This window comes from Triturus cristatus, chromosome 7 (assembly GCF_964204655.1).
Source record: "Triturus cristatus chromosome 7, aTriCri1.1, whole genome shotgun sequence".
Classification (NCBI taxonomy): Eukaryota; Metazoa; Chordata; class Amphibia; order Caudata; family Salamandridae; genus Triturus; species Triturus cristatus.
In genome coordinates this window covers 1163859727-1163880125 of record NC_140590.1, presented here as the reverse complement: position 1 = coordinate 1163880125, position 20399 = coordinate 1163859727, and the positions used below count along the sequence as shown (strand labels likewise).

Here is a 20399-nt window from a genome sequence, read left to right as displayed (position 1 = left end):
GTGTCAAAGCTGCCCATCTCTGCAGGGGCTTAGCTTGGTCAGTACGATTGGTGGGGGTGGGGTTCAGATTTCCCAGCAATCACTCATAATGTTAAAATACATTATATGACAAGCAGGGTGCATGACAGTATCTTAAGGGGTAGCGGAAAGGGAGAGGAATGCGGATTGGTGCACATTATTTTGTGAAATAACCAAGCTTTTTAAAGTCTTTACAAACCGAAAGAGGGAGAGTGTGTGTGAGCGTTTTTGTCTGTTTTTTTAAAAGTCCTGGTGAAATATGACAGACACCTCACCATACCCGACTGAAAGCACCTGTAAGCAACCATTTATCACAGAATATATTTATTAGGGTAGGTGTAACACCCCAAACACCCCTTCCCTTGAAGCTACACCCCTGCATCTCTATTTCTGCCTCTCCATTGTAGCCCCAGTTAACCCTCACTGTTCCTGCTCCTTTAGGTCAGCCCGGCAGATGGGAAGATTCTTCACTTTGGGCGCGTGCAGCATTGCCAGGTGGAGCAGGTGAAGGGTCTCACCTACCCGCTCGAGACCTTCTTCGGGCCGCAGGACTGGCGAGCGAGCTGTTATGATGAGATCGAAGGTGAGTGATGGTTTCTTGCATGAAAAATTTGTTTAGATTCCAATTCACTGGCAATGCATCATCCTAAGACCCACTATATCAAACATGGATGGACGAAGAGTGTCCCCATTCCTTCCTCACACTATATCAAGACCTCCAGTAGACCGACTCTCTTTAATGTTTTGTGTAAACACATATCTATTTTTGTAGCTTTTATTGTCTACAATGTGTGTTTGTCTTTTAAGTTTCTGTAACGTTTGGAACCAAATGTAATTGAATTATTTCAGATAGTGAATATGTCTGCCCGGAATGTCGCCCCAATCCCACTCAAACATTGTGACAACTCCAGGGTTTCCAGCAGCCGAGGGTGAAAAAAAAGTGTGTGTGATACTCAGTCAGGCCCTTCATATAAAAATAAAGTCCCTCCCTTTAATTTTCGATGTAATTACAAATGTTTTCATAAAATAGCCTGTGTGTCTCTCCAAAATCCACTCTAAGGGGTCTATTATAATGGCGGGCGGATCGCCACCGCCCGTATGGCAGTGGCGATCCGCCCGCCATTATCCACCGCCCGCATGCAATTTACCCCCTGCCTGATTATGTTGGTGGGGGTACCGCGGCGGACGGGAAGACCGTCCGCCGCTTTTCCGACCGGTCGATGAGTCGATCGGGTGGAAAATGATTGAATATGGTGGTGGTGTCTGTTAGACACCGCCATCCATATTAGCATGCAGGCGGAGATGTGCCTTTGCCATGGAAAGGCATGCGGTCTTTGCCTATGGGGGGGCCCGTAGCGGGCCCCCAGGTAGTTGGAGGGTGCATATGGGGGGTACCTATGGTACCCCCCTGCATTGGCACAGACAAAGTGGCAGGCACCACGCGGTGTCTGTCACCTTGTGCATGCCAATGCACGTCGTGCATTCCCAGCATTGTGGCAGGCGGTGCTGCATGCATCGCCCGCCACAATGCTGGGAATAGGGTATGCCACCGCCACAGTGTGCCATCCTAATAGGCCCCTTAGTCTTTGTATATCAGCCTAGAATATGGGTGCCTTCCTAGAACTTCTTTGGGTTTGTGCATCCGTGTAACCTGCGTTCTCGAATTGCATGCATGCCTTTCTCATTTGCATTTGTGTTTTTACATGTGCGCACCTCCCAAGAGCCTCTTCTCATAATTATATGCCTCCATATCTGTATCATTCACTATCGCTGTTTGTATAAGTGTTTCTCTGTCTGAACAAGAAAGTGTGTGTCTGCCTTCCTCACTGGAAAACCCCTAAGAGGTCTGTAGAGGTGTGTCTCTATGCTGTACAGTCCCAAGCTTTCATTACAAGTTAAGCAAAATATGGCGAGATATTTAGCACACGTGGTATAGATACCTTTACCCCGGGGTGAGAAATTTACCACCTATGGTAAAGAGCTCCTATTTTAAGTTTCTAACTTTCAAATGAGGCATAACCCTTGGAATCATTATTTAACACACCAAATTCCACAGTTATGGCTTTTTTTTTGCAGCCCTTTCTCCCTGATAGATTCAGCCAGGTCAAACCTGTGGAAATGTATCACGGAAAAACTGTGGGAGAGTTCTAATTATCACACAACTTGTAATTCCAATCCCTGCTCAAACAAGTGTAGGCACAGTTCAGCCCTGCACTTGCAAAAAAAGCCTCAGGGTTTTGCACATCTATGCCTCTGTCCAGTCGCGTGGTTTGTGTCTCTTGGTGTTTTCCCGTCTCTTCCATGTAATCTCTACTCATTGAGTGTGTGCATGTGTGTTTTTCCCTGGAATCTTCCATCAGTGTATGCATTGGGGTATATCTTCCAGAAATCACCTCTTGATGTCTCCTACCCGAAAGCTGTTGGAGTCCTGGGAGAGGTATAAATTGTGTAGGCCATACAGAGTTTACACAGTGTGGGATGGTACACATGTGGTTGATGCCCCTCCCTTCTGTAGAAGGGCATGAAGGGGCAGGCCACTGGGTAAGTAATTGCCTGCCAAATGTGTACATCCAGGTGAATTGTACTGCCAGAAGGTCTAGAGTTACATGTTCATTTTGCAGGCCCCTAGATTTTCACTCAATCTACCACTGGCTTGGGCCATACATGATTATACTAGGACCAGGGTTAGGAGGAATGGGCTTCTTTGCGCTATTTCAGTCTTGTTGTCTTGAGCCGCCACCTTATGATCTTTCATTAGGGTAGAGGGACTATTCTGTACTGGGGACTCAATAGAGGCAGCATCATCTCTTACGGCCCATTTAAGTGGTCAATAAGTGGTCAATAATATCTCTTGTCATCAATTTCTGGGTGCAGGAGATTTACATTGCTGTGCACCTGCACTCAGATCGCTTTATTTATTTATTTTTATTTATTTTATAATTTTATATAGCGCTGAATCACCCCTAGGGGTATCTCTGCGCTTGTAACAGAAATAATACCCTATCAAACAAGTTAGAAAAGATAAGTCTTCATCAGCTTTCTAAACTGGAGAAGGGTCATTTCAGCGCGAAGGTATTGAGGAAGGCTGTTCCAAAAACTCGGAGCAAGGTAAGAAAAAGCCTTACCTCCAGTTCGTGCCTTCTTAATTCTGGGAATCGAAAGAAGTCTTTTAGATCCAGATCTTAGTGAGCATCCAGGAGTGTAGATATTAAGTTTCCTGGCCAGATAAGAGGGACTAAGCTTGTTTAAGGCCTTGAAGATCATGCATCCTATCTTAAATTCCACTTTTTTTTTACTGGGAGCCAGTGAAGCTTTACTAGCAGAGGCAGAGAAGGAGTCCTAGCCGGTAAGCCCGTCACTAGACGGGCTGCCGTATTTTGTATAACCTGCAATTTTCCCAATGAGGCTACATGCGTAGAAAAGAGCAGAGCATTACAATAATCAATTCTGCTCATAATCAGGGCCTGAATCAAAGTCTTCCTGGTGGAAATAGGGAGCAGAGGAAAAATTCTCCTAAGGAGACTCAGAATATGATAACAAGTGCCAACGGTGGTATTGACGTGGGTATCTAGGGTAAGTTTTTGATCGAGTTTAATGCCTAGATTTTTTACCTCCTCTGATGGCAGCACCTCCAAACAACATAATCTCAGTTTTTTCGGAGTTCAATTAGAGAAAATTACTTTGCATCCAAGAGGCAATAGCCATCATACCCTGGGAGAAAATATGTTGTGTGTCTGATCTTTTTTTGTCAAAGGTGAGGAGGAGTTGGGTATCATCCGCATAAGAAATAGGGCTGAACCCCAAATTTCTCATAAGTTTCGCCAGGGGGATCTCGTAGATGTTAAACAGAGTAGGGCTCAAACATGAGCCCTGGGGGACACCCCTGGTAACTTGGGAGGGAGCAGATTTAAAAGAGCCCAACGTGACTGCCTGAGTTCTGTTTGTCAGAATTTCTGACAAACCACTTCAGTGCAAGTCCTTTAATCCCGAGCCCCTGTAATCTGGACAGCAGAATTTGATGGGAGATGGTATCGAACGCTGCTGTAAGGTCAAGCAGCACCAAGAGTGCTGCTTGATCATTATCCAGAGCCATCCTAATATTGTCCGTTACTTCCACTAAGGCAGTCTCCGTGCTGTGTTTGGCTCGAAAGCCTGATTGAGAAATGTCAAGTGCATGAGTGGACTCAATAAACGCCGATAGGTGCTTATTAATATGTTTTTTCTATAAGTTTTCTCTGTAGAGGAAGCAGGGAAATCGGACGATAATTGGTTAACTCGGAAGGATGGATTTTTAAGTTTTTGCGAATAGGAATAATTTGGGCATGTTTCCAATTTTGCGGGAGACTACCAGATTTTAGAGAGCTATTAATGATGGAACATATAGGTGAAGCAAGTTGAGCCGAGAGTTTAGAAGCATTTTTAACTTTGGATAATGGCAAGAGGGGACCCAGATTTAGTACATTCCAATAAAGATGATACTTCTGTGATAGTAAGATTAGGAAAGGCAAGTAATTGAGAGTTTACGCTAGTGTAATTCGATAAAGCTGCAATGGAGACAGGAAAGGAGGTGCTGGATGAAACAATTTTTTGATAAATATTTTCCACCTTCTGAATAAGGAAGGAGGAGATATTATCACATAAAGTGTGAGAGGAAATGTCCCTTGTCTCGCAGGATTTATGATTAGTAAAATCTCTCACAATTTGAAAAAGCATTCTAGAATTATTTCCCGCTTGATCTAATGCGGACGCAATATGCGTTTTGCGAGCCTTTTTAATGTTATTGTGATAGTTAGATAGTGCAGCCTTATAGTTGGATTTAGCTTGCTCATTATGCGAAAGTCGCCATACGCGTTCTAGCTTCTTACAGGAGCTTTTTTCCTCTCGTAAAGCAGATGAATACCAATCAGTAGGAGTATTTTTTGGAGGATGAGTGAGAGGCTTCATGGGGACTACCTTATCAAGCAAATTAGAAATAAGAGAATTAAAAAGGTCAAGTTGTTGATTGACATTGTAGAACATCGTTTCCCTGTCCCAAGCAGAGAATAGCAAGCAAAGATGATTAGGGGTCAATTTGTGCCATGGTCTATACTGACGAGTGGCCGGAATTGTGGTTGCAGCAGAAATATAATTAATAGGACTAAGAAATTGAAAATGTATTAGTGAATGATCGGTCCAGGTGAGCGGGTAAGTCTCACCACATTTGATGTCCTGGGAATTGGTTAAAATGAGATCCAGACTGTGACCCGCTACATGAGTAGGAGCAGAATTAATTTTAACCAATCCAGAGGCAGCCAGAACTTGCAAACATAGTCTTGCATCCTGGTTAAGGGCATCTTCGCTGTGGATATTAAAATCTCCGAGCAGGAGAAATTTACGAGTAGCAATTATGTAAGGAGAAATGAAGTCTTGCAATTGGCTGGTAAAATCCAATATTGGGCCAGGCGGTCTGTAGACCAAAGCACCTTTCCAGTTACAACGTGCAGAAAGATCTAATCTAAATACAAGGCATTCAAGTGCCTCTGTACCCATTTGATCCAATATGATAATTGCTAAATCTTCTTTATAGATTATAGCTATACCCCCGCCCGCTCTGCCTACTCTGTCCAATCTCGAAATCCGATAACCCTCCGGAATAGCTCAGGCAATAGCAGGAGTGGAGGATGGTTTAATCCAGGTCTCAGTAATGAAACCCATATCAGGTTTTAGATCAGTCAGGATATCCCATATGTCTATGGCGTGCTTAGGAAGAGACCTTCATTAGCCAAAAAACTATTCCACTCGATATTTTTCCTTGGGGGAGATGAAGGATTAGGAGAGATGTTCTTTAGAGAATGAGATGGGTCTTTGAAATCAAGCTGTGGAGTAGTGATCAAAGAGGGGCAAAGACACTCAGTACACGGGAATCTACAAGCTTGGCATGAGAAGGGGCCCTCCAGTACACGATAGAGGTGAGAAGGTGATTTGCAGGGGGCAGGCTTAAGGTCCACTAAAAAATCACGCGAATATCTGCGAGATATATTAAAGGTAGGTAATGTAGATGATAATAACCTACCAGAAATCCTGGCTGCTGGCGGCGAACTGGCGCGGACGGGCGCAGATGGGCTTGCCTGTGTGGCGCCTCAGGCGCGCCGTCGGCGCTCCCGCTGCGCGAGCGCGCTGCGCGCTTGCATGGTCCTGTCTAAAATAGCCCCAAATAGAAAAGCGCTAGAGCGCTAACAAAAAAGGCGGCCGATTACTGGCACGACCCCCTAGGAGATCTAATAAGACTCGCTAAGTAGCGAGGAGTGTAGCCAATTTTATGTGCAGGTAAGTGGGCAGGAAAATAACTTTTTTTTTTAAAACAGCTAAAGAGCATTGAAAATATTGCAGTGCAAAACGAGTAGTGCGTGCAAATACCTTCCCTCGTATTTAGGAGAGGGGACGGAGCCGCAGTATTAACTAAAACAAACAAAGCGAGCAGCTACAGTTAGCAGCCTTCAACACACAACATTTGCGCTAAAGGTATCATCTTTGTAGACCTCATTGCGATTGTACTTCACCATGCTGTTTGAAGGTTTGTCTGGGAGTCTTGAGGCTACTGAACACCTTTCAATATTCTTTATCTCCACCAGGTGATGACAAAGGATCCTTCCAAGAGCAGCTGGGCTTGCAGAAAGGTAACCGGCTGTACCATTGTGTCATCTACCTCGCTCCGGGGGATTACCACCGCTTTCACTCTCCAGCAGATTGGTGCATCCACCACCGGCGCCATTTTCCTGGTGAGTGCTAGTATGTACTACCAAATTGCACATTGCTCCACCTACTGGAACCAACACTAGTTTGATAAACCACCTTCAGCCCACAACCCAACCTTAGAGAGCTCTCTCACACACTGCTCCACCCACAGAAACATCCCTGGAGAGACCACCTCATGCACCGTCCCTCTCAAGGAACCATCAGTGCCCCCGCTGGATCTCCTTACACACTATTCCACCCATGGGAACCAACCATGGCAGTCCAGCCTCACATGATGGTCAACTAATAGACAACAAACCTGTTCACGTCAAGCAGTGTTATTTTAGAGGTAATGGAAATTGAAAGATATCTTTTTGCACAAGACTCAGATGTGTTCATAGCTAGCAGATGTTGCTACTTTTTATATTATGTACTTATTTTTTTTCCAATGAACCAATTTTGATAAACAAAACACGTAGCATGACCTTCTCAACAAGGTGTAACACCAAAAAACATGGTGACACAATTCCGTTATTCACATCTCTTTGACAACCTTTGCATTATCTTGCCGACCCTGGACAAGAAGCAGCTATTTGAGGGTTGGGGTGTTGGTCAATAAGAGAATAAAATCAAAGATACAATTGAAATCTAGAACTTGGTAAATGGTGTATTTCCATCTGCTTGATTCTCTTCTTTTACCACTGCTCATTATGTGGCCAAAAGCTACATTGCATTCCTGAGTTAAATCCAACAGATTTCACAGGTAAAACCGGCCTCTCTTGTCTTGCTGGTGTAACAATCCAGAGAAGGAGGCATCTGTAAGAAAGAGGCTTGGACTGGGACAGAAAATAGGCCCAGCCTCCAAAATAAAAGTAACCCCCGTTAGTGAATGAAACAGCTTAAAATGTGGCCTACTTTTGCAAAATCAGGGCTGTTTTGAATTTGAAAAGACAAGCTGTATAGTTATTTTGCAAAGTATGCAAGACTGCATGCATTTGTGCTTGCTGCAGGCAATGTTTATGGTAATATCAGGGAAATCTCAACACCGAAAAACGGCCCACAGACCGTAACACAGGCCCACAAACAGCCACCAAACTAGTGCTTAATTTGTAAAATATTAAGTGCCAGGGCTCTGACCAGGAGGCCACTGCAGCTTGCACCACCCATCGCCCTTGTCATCGCTACCAAAACAACCACTAATCATCTCTCTCGCATGTAAATTCGACAGTTCAGATTATTCCAAGTCCCAAAAGCTAAAAGAATGGCTAGGGAGGCAGGTATTAGCAATTTTAATGTATATTGGATTCCTAAACAACCGTTGTTCTGCTCCGAGCAGCGCCACCATGTGGTAGACTGTTCCTAGTATGGTGTTGACAATTAGGTGCCAGTGCCGAGCACCGGAAACCAATTTGCTGCCGGTGCTGAGCACCGGAAAGCACCAGCTGAATCGGGTCTATCGTCATGTACTGGGACTAAATAAAAATATCGTGTTTTTTAAATTACCTGTCAGGTGCACGGAGAAAGCCATGTGGCAGGCAGAGAGGGTATGATAATAAATGTTGTGCAGTGGTCTGCAGGAACAGGTTACTGGCAGTGCATAGTCTGAGTCACTCAAGACCAGTCCCTGGCTGCAGAAGCCTGACGAGTGTGGGGTATGTATTAGAATGGGAACGTTGGGGTCAGCAACGTTCCCATTGCAATATTCTGTGGTCGGCAGTTGCTGCCTGAGGTGGATGGCTGACGGTCAATAAAGCTTCCTCTTAGCACAGTTATGGTCTCTGTACATCTTTTCAGTGGCAACAAGTGATCGTCAGTCTGTCCACCTCCTTTGTGCTGCCTGTGCCCTTCCTGGAGCCAGGTTCCTGCTTTCTTGGGTGTGCCGGTTTATCTACGCTGGTGCGTTGCGCTGCTGTGTTGGCGTTCCCAGCTCTCCAGTCTTCTTCTCTTCATCAGGGTTCCTGGCTGCTCTTCCTGTGGTGTCCATGGCATTTTTCTGCAAATTGGTGAGCCATCGGGACCTCAGCAGGATTTGGGTGGCCCGTGTTCGAGCTCGTGTGAAAACAAGTGATCGCAGCTCGTGCGGCAGCGGATGATCGCGTGGCTGTGCACGTGTCTTTCTTCTACAAAGAGTTACCGCTGACATCAAGACGCCCCCGCTGTACGTGCGGCACCCATCTTTAAGGTATATTTTCTTCACGGTGACAGGCACACCCTAAAGAATTGCTTGTTGATCTCCAAGCTTTCTTCCTAATGCCATCGCTGTATATGCAGTGACCAACGTTTCAAGTGCCATCTTGTGTACGGTGACAGGCACACCTTTGATCATTGCCTGTCAATTTTTGGGCCATTATGAAAATGGGGTAACCCAATAGTTAACTTAATTCTTTTTAAGCATGCGTCGCGTCAGCTTACGGTAAACTAAATTCCATATTCAGTTGAAATATAATGTGCAACAACCACTGGATTGCAAAACAACATGTATTTATTTAATCATAAATTCAATGCCAATAGGTTTATACTATGTTTAGGAAGGATGAAAGAAAAGGTTGCTCAACTTGAACGTGCAGAAAGGAGGTGCTCAATATACATTGATTGATAAATTGTTATCAGTCCGTCTTGAATTTTACAAATCATTGTCTCACGATTACTTTGGGAACTCTTCCCCTTCCTTACTCCAATTTCTTCTTTTGTTGAGCACCTCCTTCTGCACGTTCGAATTGAGCAACCTTTACTTTCATCCTTCCTAAACACAGTACTAAACCTATTGGCATTGAATTTATGATTAAATAAATACATGTTGTTTTGAAATCCAGTGGTTTTTGCACATTATATTCCAACTGAATATGGAATTTAGTTTACCGTAAGCTGACGCGACCCATGCTTAAAAAGAATTAAGTGAATGATTATTGTTTGATTGAATCCATCGTCTATAAGAAAGGTCTAGGACCATTGTTTCTAGCATCTGTCAACTTTTGGGTGTTTTTTGGTTGATTGCTTGACTTTTTAGCAATACTGTATATGTGTTGATAATCACACCTTTTGCTTTGTTGTGCTTTCTCTTCGAGTCAGTAATATATTCAGTCCTTACTTTACTTTATTTTTATGCTGGCAGCAACTATCCTTGCTTTCACTTTTAGTCATGGAGGGAATAGCTCCGCCACCTCCCTTTTTAGCAGATCCTGGTTCTCCACCGTTGAACTGGGTACTATGGCGTGAGGCTTTCGAAGCTTATCTTGATGCTATAGATGGTGACACCTTCCCATCCAAAAAGAAAAAAGCACTTTTAGTGAATAATTTAGGACACGAGGGTAGATCGATTTTGAAAACATTGCAGATCGAAATTGTACATGTTCTTCCCAGCAGTGAGGGAGATGCTGAACCTCTCGTTGATGAATTTGCATCTTTAATTCAAACTTTGGGCAAAAGATTTTCCCCTAAACAGAATGTAGTATTAGAAAGACATAGGTTTTTACAATGGGCACAACTTCCCGGAAAATCAATCGACAATTTTGTTTCAGCCCTACGCACTTTGTCCTTGAACTGTAATTATCGAGATTTGAAGGAAGAAATCATTTGTGATCAACTTATTGAAAAAACATGCAATAGAAGAATCCAAGAGCGGTTATTGGCTACTAAGGATCCTAGTTTGAAACTGACATTGAAAATGCAAGAAGCATTGAATAATCAGATATTTGTATGAAAGAATTAGCTGCTAGTTGCCCCAAATTAGAATCCAAGGAAGTTAATGCTGTACAAGAGAGTGGGGGCGATAAACCTAAGAACCAAAGTTTCAAATTTGCAAAAACGCCAAGGGGGTCTTCATTAAGTTATGATAAGGATTTTGTTAGTTACAGGTGTGGTAGTAGATAATATTTGGGAAATTGTAAACGTTGTACAGCTTTGAATCAAACTTGCTTCAAATGTGGCCATAGGGGCCATTTTTCTCATATTTGCAGGGCAAGTGGTAAAACAAATAAGCTGTTAGTGCTATGTGTGAAGATGATGCTAATAATACAAGTGTGAGTAGTGATGGTTACCTCTTAATGATTAGTGAAGAGGAGCCAAGTCAACTTGATGATAGTTGTGTATTCATCAAACAAGTTGCTAAAAGGAAACCTCTGTTTTGTAACCTCTCAGTTTTTGGCCATAGAGTAAATATCATGGTGGGTTCTGGTTCTCTGGTTACCCTTTTATGTGAAGATGAATTTGCCAAATTCCATGATGTTGTATTAGAGTCAACTGACATTAAGCTGCTTGCGTATGGTGGGAAAAAAGTGGAAGTTGTTGGCAAGTGTAAAGCTGATTTAAAGTTTTGTGACAATTCCACTAACACTGATGTATTTCTAGTAAAGAATGGATCAAATTGGGTTGGGATGACCAAGGTAGTCTCAACATAATCTTGGATCCCAACCATCCTTAGTGAGTGATAACTAGGGGTCGTTTGATGAATCCAAGTCTTAATATTGTTGTAAGGGAACAAGATGTTAATGGCACAAATTGGATCAATAAATTTAAAGAGGTATTTTGTGACCGTTTAGGCAAGCTGCATGGTTTTAAACATCGCATAGTGTTAAAATTCAATGCCATTCCTGTGGTTCATAAATTAAGGAAGGTAACTTTGTGTCTTAGACAAGAACTTAAAAAAAAGCTTCATAAATTGTGTGCCATGTCTATCACTGAACCCATAGAAGGTTCTGAATGGTTGTCCCCAATCGTTTTTGCCCGCAATGCGGACAAATCTTTGCGTTTGTGTGTGGACCTCTGCAATCTTAATCACAACATTTGGGTTGATCGACAACCTTTGCCCAATATTAATGAAATGTTGGCCACTTTAGACCATGCTGCTGTATTCACATCCCTAGACATGTCAGCAGCATATCACCAAATTGAGCTGGTTCATTATTCTAAACATTTAACCTCATTTGTCACACCTTTCGGTTTGCCATCAGCATCATTCTTGCTTCAAAGAGTCATGGACATTTTGTTCAAAGGCTTGAAAGGGGTAATCTGTATTCAAGACGATATTTTGATATATAGTAAAGATGACAAGGAGCATGATGCTAGAGTAAGAAGGGTTTTGGAAATTCTATGGGAAAACGGCATGACGTTGAGAAAAGACAAATGCAAATGTGCCCAGTCTGGTGTAGGGTATTTGGGACACCACGTGTCTGCCGATGGGGTCAAACCGAAATTGAAGCTCTTGAAAGCCTTTGAGGATGCACCGTCACCTAGGTATAAGATCAACTCAGGTCCTTTTTAGGACTAGTTGAGTTTCATGCCAAATTTGTTAGTCAATTTGCTAGTAAGACTGCAGTGTTACGTAATCTTCTCAAGAACAATACTAGATAGGTATGGACGATCAAATGTGAGTGTGTTTTTAAAGAAATTAAAAGATGCATAGCTTCTGCACATCCCTTGAAGTCTTTCAACACTGAGGATTTGAGGATTTGATGACTGGTGCCAGCAGCGTTGGTTTAGGTGCAGTTTTATTGCAAAAGCGCTCGAATGGCAGTGAGAATAGCCTTTGCATCCCGGACTTTACGTGGGGCAGAAGCCATCTATTCCACCATTGAAAGGGAAGCCCTAGCCATGTGTTGGGGAACTGAGTATTTTAAAACTTACCTGTGGGGGAGAGAATTCATCCTACGTACAGACCATAAACACTTGGTGAATTTATTTTGTACCCGCGGTGGTGGAAGAGCTACTCCCCGCATTGCCAAGTGGCAGTATCGAATGCAAGAGTTTCAGTATAAGCTAGAACAAGTTTCTGGAAAAAAGAATTTTGCTGCAGATTGGTTATATAAGTTACCAGTACAAGACGATTGTAACATGGATGTGAATTTTGATGACGAAGATTTGGTTATGGTTTGTGTGATGAGTTCCCTTGACAATGCATTTGAAGTGGCGTTGTGCGAAAAGGAGTGGTTAGAATTCTTGGGAAAGGATGATGTTTTGTCAATTCAATTTCAATTTCAAATCAGCTTTATTCGGTGCAATACATGTCACCATAAAAGCAAAACGTCTTTAAAAATATACATTCAACTACAATAAATTTTCTAGTTCATACAAATAAAAAGCTAACAATTTAAAATACATTTGTAATATCTTTACCAGCCATAAGGTACTCATTTAGTGTGCATGAAGGGCTAAAAAACAACAAGGCATTATCGGATAAACAGGGACTAGAACATCCTATCCTACAAATTTAATTATTAACGAGTAAAAATATGTGACAATTCCTAAAGTGCTAGTGCTATATCTTTGGAAAGATAATTAAAATACCACACAAATACAAATGGGACAATATTATCCACATTCAATTCAGTTCATTTGCAAAATGAAAACATTTTAATTAAATACCTTCAGCCATGATTTAATCCTAACTGCCCTCTGGTATTTCTTATTTTAAATGCAACTTTTAAAAAGCTTATTATACATACCAGAGTCAATGGATCTTCAGCCCTTTGTAGTTGTAATAAGGCAACCTTGGCTTGTCTAAACTTACCATTTTTTAATATTCTTACTAGGTAACGACGCCTGGGAAAAGAATACTTATGTGTATATCATTATAAGCTTACCCGTACAGACATATTTAGTTCTATCACGGGTATTTAATGCACACTCTTTTGTTGTTTAATGTTCTAGCTCAGGGGGTATAAGAGTGTGACTTAACCCTCCCTCTCTTGTTGTTTTCTTTTATAAAAGAATAAAAGGGGCATAACAATACAAAATGAAGGGTATCCTGCGGAGATTTATTATCACAGCCGCAGGTTCCTTTCTGCTCAACTGTAGCGGTATAACCAAGAGGATCCGCTAGTAAGTGGTGTATAAGGTTGAGCCTAAAACGAGTGAACAGAAACCTATTTTGTGCGTTATGTATTAAGCTGAGGTATGGTTCCATGCCGTCTACTGTCTTGGCCATACTGTAGGCACAAGCTAAGGACTTCCTGCCTTCAGTATCGGCTCTGCAATCTGCAGCTTTTGTCAGGAGCAAACTCTTAATTCTGTTCTAGTCTTGGGGGATGATTGTGGATGGGTTGGTGAAGAGGTCTGTGCATTCTATTCCCTCCAGGGTTGTCTTTACATATCTAAGCCACGGGATACGCATCCCTTTGTCCCTACTGATGCAATCTCTAATAATTTGCCTTCCCAGTTCCGCATCAGTATTAGACCAGATCCTAAGCCAAGCCAAAACAGGTCTTGCCTTGATCAGGTCCTCAATATATGGCCTCCCTAGTTCGGCATGGGTGATATAAGCCGGGGAACTCTGAGGGATTGTAAGTATCTTACGCAAAAATTTATTTTCTTCAACCTGTTTTTGCTGGATCCCGGCAAATCCCCAAACTTCTGCTCCATACATTACTTTGGTACAGCAAATGGAGCCATAGAGATGCATAACCTGCTCCGGCGACCACCAGCCCAACCTTCGTCCATAACTCATTATTGCCCCTGATGACGAGACCAGTTTTATGCTCCGTTCTTCAATTAAAAATTAAAAATTTAAAAGCCCATCAAATAAAAGACCCAGGCCGGAAAAAGTTTTCACTTGTTCTAGTATGTGTGTTCCTATTTGGTAAGTAAATTTTTTACAGGGTTTCATTCCTGCTGACAAGACATAGGACTTGGTTAAATTGTCTGACAGGTCTAATGTGTCCATAAAATCAACAAAGCCGTCTATTAAACACTGCAGACCTTTCGGTGTTCGTGCCAAAAGGACCGCGTCGTCTGCGTATAACAGCACTGGGATTGGGCGAAGCCCCACCCTTGGGGTATCTGCGTTCAACTTACACAGTGTCTGTTCCAATTTATTGGTATACAGAGAGAATAAGAACGGGGCCAATATACAGCCCTGTCTTACTCCACTCGTACAACGAAATGATGCAGTTGTTTCTCCAGCCAGATTAAATCGTACTTTTGCAGAGGTTTTCCAATGGAGTGCTCTCATGATATTTACTAGACCTGGATCTACTCCCAGTCTAGTCATAAGGCTCCATAATTTTTCTCTATTCACGCGGTCGAATGCGGCCACCAGTAAATAAAGATTCAGTCATTGGTCTGTAGTTGATCTACCAGTCCTGAAACCGTATTGAAAATCTGAGATTATATGGTGTTCTTCTGTCCAGTCTAGTAGACGGTTTAAAATCATTCTTCCTAAAACTTTTGCTGTCACATCAATCAAAGATATAGGACGATAGCACTGCGGGTCATCCTTTTTACCTTTTTTAAAAATAGGCACTATAGTGGCTGTTGACCAAGAACGTGGCATGCCAACGGCAATAGCTACATTGATTACGCGTGTCAATATCGGAGCCCAGAATTCTGTTTTGTATAAAAAGAGATCTGGTGGTATCCCATCTGGGCCTGGTGCCTTATTGTGTGTTAGTCCCAAAATGCCCGCTTTAACTTCCCCAAGTGTGAATTCAATCGCTGCCCTCCACGGGCACGTTTCCTCTTCAACCTGAGGGCTTTCTGTTGAAAAATTATATAGACTTTTAAAGTGATTGAACCAGCACTCGGGAAGAATAGATGTACCAACTGCCGGCGCTGCAATGTCCTGAAAACATGGATTATTTATAGTTTTCCAGAAAGTACTTAGGTCCCTCCTTTCCGCAGCTGCCCTTAAAGTTTCCCAAGTTTGGGACTGCAAGGCAAATCTCCTGCATTTGATAGCCTTTTTATAGGTAGTCCTACACTGTGCTACTCGTGGTTTATCTCTTGGTCTCGATTTCAGACTTTCTTTAAGGTCTTTCTGTGCTCGTGAGCAGTCTTTATTAAACCATCTGGGCACATTATTTTGTTTCCAGGGCCGGGTAGATTTTAGTAGCCTATCTATATGGTTGGCCATTAATTCAAATGCTTTAGTCACGGACGAACCATCTACTAGGGGATCGGTACAAGTTTCAAACTCGTTTCTCCCTTCCTGAATTAAAGACTTATAGAAGGCATCTCCGCCGATACGGGACCACCTTAGACGCCTCCCCTGATCCGTGACATTCTCTAAACTAACTTTCTGCGCACTTCTTATTTCTTTATGAGTGGGCCGATTTTTGATCCATAGAGTAAGTTGATTATGGTCACTAAATATACTCCAGTCAACGGTGGCCTCTTTTATCCAGTCCCAAAATAGGTTTGAAACTAATATAAAATCTATAATGGAGCTACACCCCCTCCATTTAAAAGTTATTGGAGCACCAATACCTTCTTCTACACCCACCAGATCAAGTGTATGTTTTAGTGAATGAGTTTTCATCACTTTCTCTAGCTCCCTCCCCTCCTTGGTGTGTTCAAAATGCAAACCTTTTAACATGGTGCACTCAGACCAGCCACCCATGCGGTGTTTTAGGTTTGGACACAAATGTCAATTTAGATCACCCACTAGGATTATACAAGGGGCCACTGTAGATTTGCTCTGCTCCATCACAGCAGTCAAATGACTGTGTAAATCACGTAATATAGAGGCTTCCTTGCTCGAGGTTATGGCATTATAAAAATTAACGAGAGTAAAGCTCATTCTATTTTTTTGAAATCTTAAACCTTGGAAATAGTTGGAATTCCAATTCAAATTGGTCCACACTCCTTCCAGTTGCAGGTCCACATAGATAATTAATCCTCCTGTAGCTCTACCTGGTGCTAATTTTTGTGCAGGAACAGCAAAGCACCGATACCCTTCTAACTGAAAGGGGTTATGGTCAACCACCCATGTTTCTTGGAGACAAATAACATGAAACCTGGTTATATATTCCCTCCACTCATAATTGTCAAATTTGGAGGACAGGCCAGCTATGTTCCAGGACACTAGACCAATATCATCAATCGGTAGATTCTCCAAAGGAGTAGGATTACTGAGGGGTGGAATGGTTAGTCAGTCAACCCCCTCCAATCCAGAAAGTGTGGCAAAGCGATTGGAGGTAGAAATGTTAAACGTAGAACCTGCCATTGTCTGGGTATTTAAGTGTGTTGAGCTCACCTGATTTCCTACCAGAGTCTTTGGGTAGAAATAGCTTAAATCGTGGGTAGATATACCTCCCTCATAGCCCTCTGGATACCAATCTCTAATATGATTTACCACCCTATAGTCCCTGAAATTAATAATAATAACATCCCCTTGTACTTTTTTCGGTCTTCGTCCCACCCAGCCTAACCTTCTGACATGAAGGATCTCCCCGTCTAAATTGGGGGTAATGGCCTGTTCACTCTTAGCCAATGCATCGCTTTATTCTTAAGGGTCTGATAGCCTTCATAAATCTCCAGTTCTAGCTCTGGTACCCCAGTGAGTACAATAACATAGGGTGCTGCCTCTGGTGGGAGATCTATGTGCTGGGAAAGTCCCCTAGGATTTTTATCTGTGTGGGCTCTCACACCAGTTTTACTGTGCTCCTGACTGCTTATTTAAGGCCCCACTAACTCTTGGCTTCCTAGGGTCCGTATACTTAATCTGTACAGCCAAACTATTCTCGTTGGAAGGAATGAGTGTCTTAGCACCATTTACGGAATTAATTGATTTCATCAGTAACTCGGGTACCGGGCCAAGAGAGTTCGAGGTACACCTTTTAGCTGATAGTTCCCTCAATAAGTTTGTGTTAACCGTGCCAGTGTCTTGCATAGACCCCAGCTGCTCTGCCATTCTCTTTACCCTTTCCACCAAAGGTAATAACAAAGACTTAACTAGTTGTTCTATGTCCCTCATTAAATCTTGATAGGGGTGTGCTGCCAGACTATCTGGACCGGTTTTACATTCTACTGGGTCTGCTGTATTCATAAGGCTCGTGGCAATATTTGGGGTTATAGTACAACCTCCTTTTTGCTTATTTATACCACGCTTCCTTTTTTGTTTTGGCAGACCGGGTCCCAAACCTTTTGTTTTGGTTGTACTATTCTTCTTTGTAGGGGGCTTACTTACTGGGGTCGGGAGCTGCTCCTCAATAGAGGGTTCAGTTTGCGATCCTATGCTGTTGTCTATAATAAACGATTCCTTTATTCTCAACTGTGAGTCTGATAGATCTTGTAATTGTGGGGGGATATCTGTGTCATTTATTTGTTCTATATGTTTAGTATGCTTAGTATTATAAGAGGGGGTAGTTGCTAGCTGAATTGCCCCCAAAGAGGAACGTTTCCTCTGTAATTCGGAGGATAAACGTCGTTCAGTGTGCACAATTTCGCGTTCTAGCATTGAGGCAGCCCTTGTAAGGAACTGATCTAGGGTGCCCCTAACAGATCCCCCCACCGACAATTTCCTTTTCATACTAGGCCTAGTATTCATTATTTACAGTATAGGAAAAAACCTTTCTTATGGGTGCCTCCGATGTGAAATAGTAATATGATGTTACTTAACTGGGCGAGGTTAGAATCAAAGACCCACAAAAATGAGTCAGCCCACCACCTTTTGCTCTCTCAAAACATTCACATTATCACCTCTTATTGTACCTATACCAGAGGCGTATAGTCTCAAACAGCTTAGAGGTATTAGCGCATCACCACGCCACCCAACTCCTCGTAAATGCAGTCCACAGACAAGCGGGCTCGAAGAAAGTTTGCAACCATCAAGTGGCACGTCAGTACTTACAGGACGATGCCCCCACCACAGACGTTAGGGACTATGCCCAGCCCAGCTTTATCTGCCCTTTGACGGGCAAGGACGGGCCCGCCCTTGGCCCGGGCTTCGCCTGGGCGCTGCCCACGCGCGTCCCGCGCTGCGCGAGGCGCCCCGGTCTTATGAGGGCTTCCTCCCCTCAGCTGACGTCGTGCGCGCTGGCAGCGCAAGGGCCTCTGGGGGTTGTAGTTCCACATCGCCAAACAGTGCCGTTCCCCTCACGGCTTTGAAATAACTGGTGTAAGACTAATGAGGGAGTGTGGCAGATAATCAAGAAAACAACCGTTCCCCTCACGGTAGGTGCAGCAATCTTCAGTGCGCGATGTTTTGTCAAATGTCCAAAAGTTTATGGTTCAGGGTTAGCCCAAGGTTAAGGATTTACATGAAAATCTTCTTGCTTTTAGGAAAGTTAGTGATAAACTATCTGTTGTCAATGGCATTTTGCGTAGAGGTGGTTTACTGGTTGTTCTGAAGGCCTTAGAATGAATATTTTACACCTTGCCCATAATGGCCATTGTGGCATTAGGGCGCTTAAACGTAGAATTAGGGAAGACTTCTGGTGACCCGGTATTGACAGAATGGCAGAACATTTTGTCAAAGATTGTAATGCCTGTGTCATTAGTGACAAGTCCCAAGTTACTGTACCTTCTCCTGTTGTATCCATGGAGCCACCGCCCATGCCTTGGAACAAGTTGGCTTTGGATATTTCGCTACATTTTGCTGTGTTTGGAGGCACACCCAAATTTGTTTTGGTACTTATTGATTATTTATCTAGGTGGCCCGATATATATTTATCTAACTGGCCCGATATTAAGGTTGTTGAACATATTTCCACTTCTGTTGTGTTGGATTTTCTTAGTGAAGTTTTTGCCAGAGAAGGGTATCCCAAGGAACTGGTCACTGATAATGGAACCTAGTTGGTTTCTGTTGAGATGAGTGAATTTCTTTAAAATCATGGCATCCGCCATATTAGAACGTCTCTTTACCACCTCAGGAGTAATGGTTTAGTGGAGAGGTTTATTCGTGTGGTGAAAGATCAGTTGCCGTTAGCTCTGGTGAATAACTTGAACTGGAAGAAGGTCTTGAAGGACATGTTGTGGATGTACAGGACTACCTCGCATAGTGTCACTGGAGTGTCTCCTTTCACCCTTATGAGAGGAAGAGTGGCTGGAACTAATTTGAACAGGAGTTGGATGGATCGTAAGATGGTGAACAATGATGTGCTAGGAAAAGTGTTGGATGTGGGAAAAGCTTTGGCTAATAAAGCCAGCATGAAGGTTTCTGGCACGGTCAAACCTGGTGACTGGGTCTGCATCAAAAAACCTGGTTTTGTGAGGAAAGGTTGCTCCAAATTTTCTTCTCCCAAGCGAGTGGCTGGTGTTCGTGATCATGTGATTGTGGTTGCTGGAGGAAAGGTGTGGAGTAAGAGTGTGCTGTCTGTTATTCCTGAGAATAAAACCTCCATAGTGCATGATAGTCTGTGTGGTCGGCGTGATGCTATATTCGAGCTTATTCCTGAGAATAAAACCTCTGTGGTGCGTGATAGTCTGGGTGGTCGGCGTGATGCTATGTTCGAGCACGGTGGTTCTCAGTTGGATGGTTGTTTTGACAATGATGCCTCTGTTACTGGTGAGAATTGCAGTGGTGTTTTAGCTGAGGGTACTGTGCGGATCAGGAAACCTCCCACACGTTAGTGATTATGTAATGCATTGATGTTGTTGTGCTATTGTGTTCTCAGCTTTTACTTTCAACCTCATTCTTGTGTTCCCATCATTGCATTATTCTTGTATATACATTGCGTTTTCTTTATTGTTTCATTATTGCTTATTGTTTCTCCATTTATTGTTATTTGTTATGTTCTTTAATGTAAGAAGGGATATGTGTGGGGTCTGTATTAGAATGGGAACGTTGGGGTCAGCAACGTTCTCATTGCAATATTCTGTGGTCGGCAGTTGCTGCTTGAGGTGGATGGCTGACGGTCAATAAAGCTTACGCTTACCACAGTGATGGTCTCCGTGCATCTTTTTAACGAGGAATCAGGTTTTTGCATACAGGAATCAGGAGGCAGGAGACTAGC

The 20399-nt window shown here is 42.9% G+C and overlaps 1 protein-coding gene across 6 annotated transcripts in view; it reads left to right on the top strand.

The window, feature by feature from the left end:
• The window catches only part of LOC146811339 (phosphatidylserine decarboxylase proenzyme, mitochondrial-like), a 105757-nt gene that overhangs the window by 52308 nt on the left and 33050 nt on the right, over positions 1-20399 (top strand). For all 6 annotated transcript variants that reach the window (XM_085618437.1, XM_085618435.1, XM_085618436.1 and 3 more), the window contains exons 5-6: positions 460-601; positions 6630-6776. In XM_085618437.1, coding sequence (XP_085474563.1) covers positions 460-601; positions 6630-6776 — 289 coding nt within the window. The remainder of the gene's footprint in view (positions 1-459; positions 602-6629; positions 6777-20399) is intronic.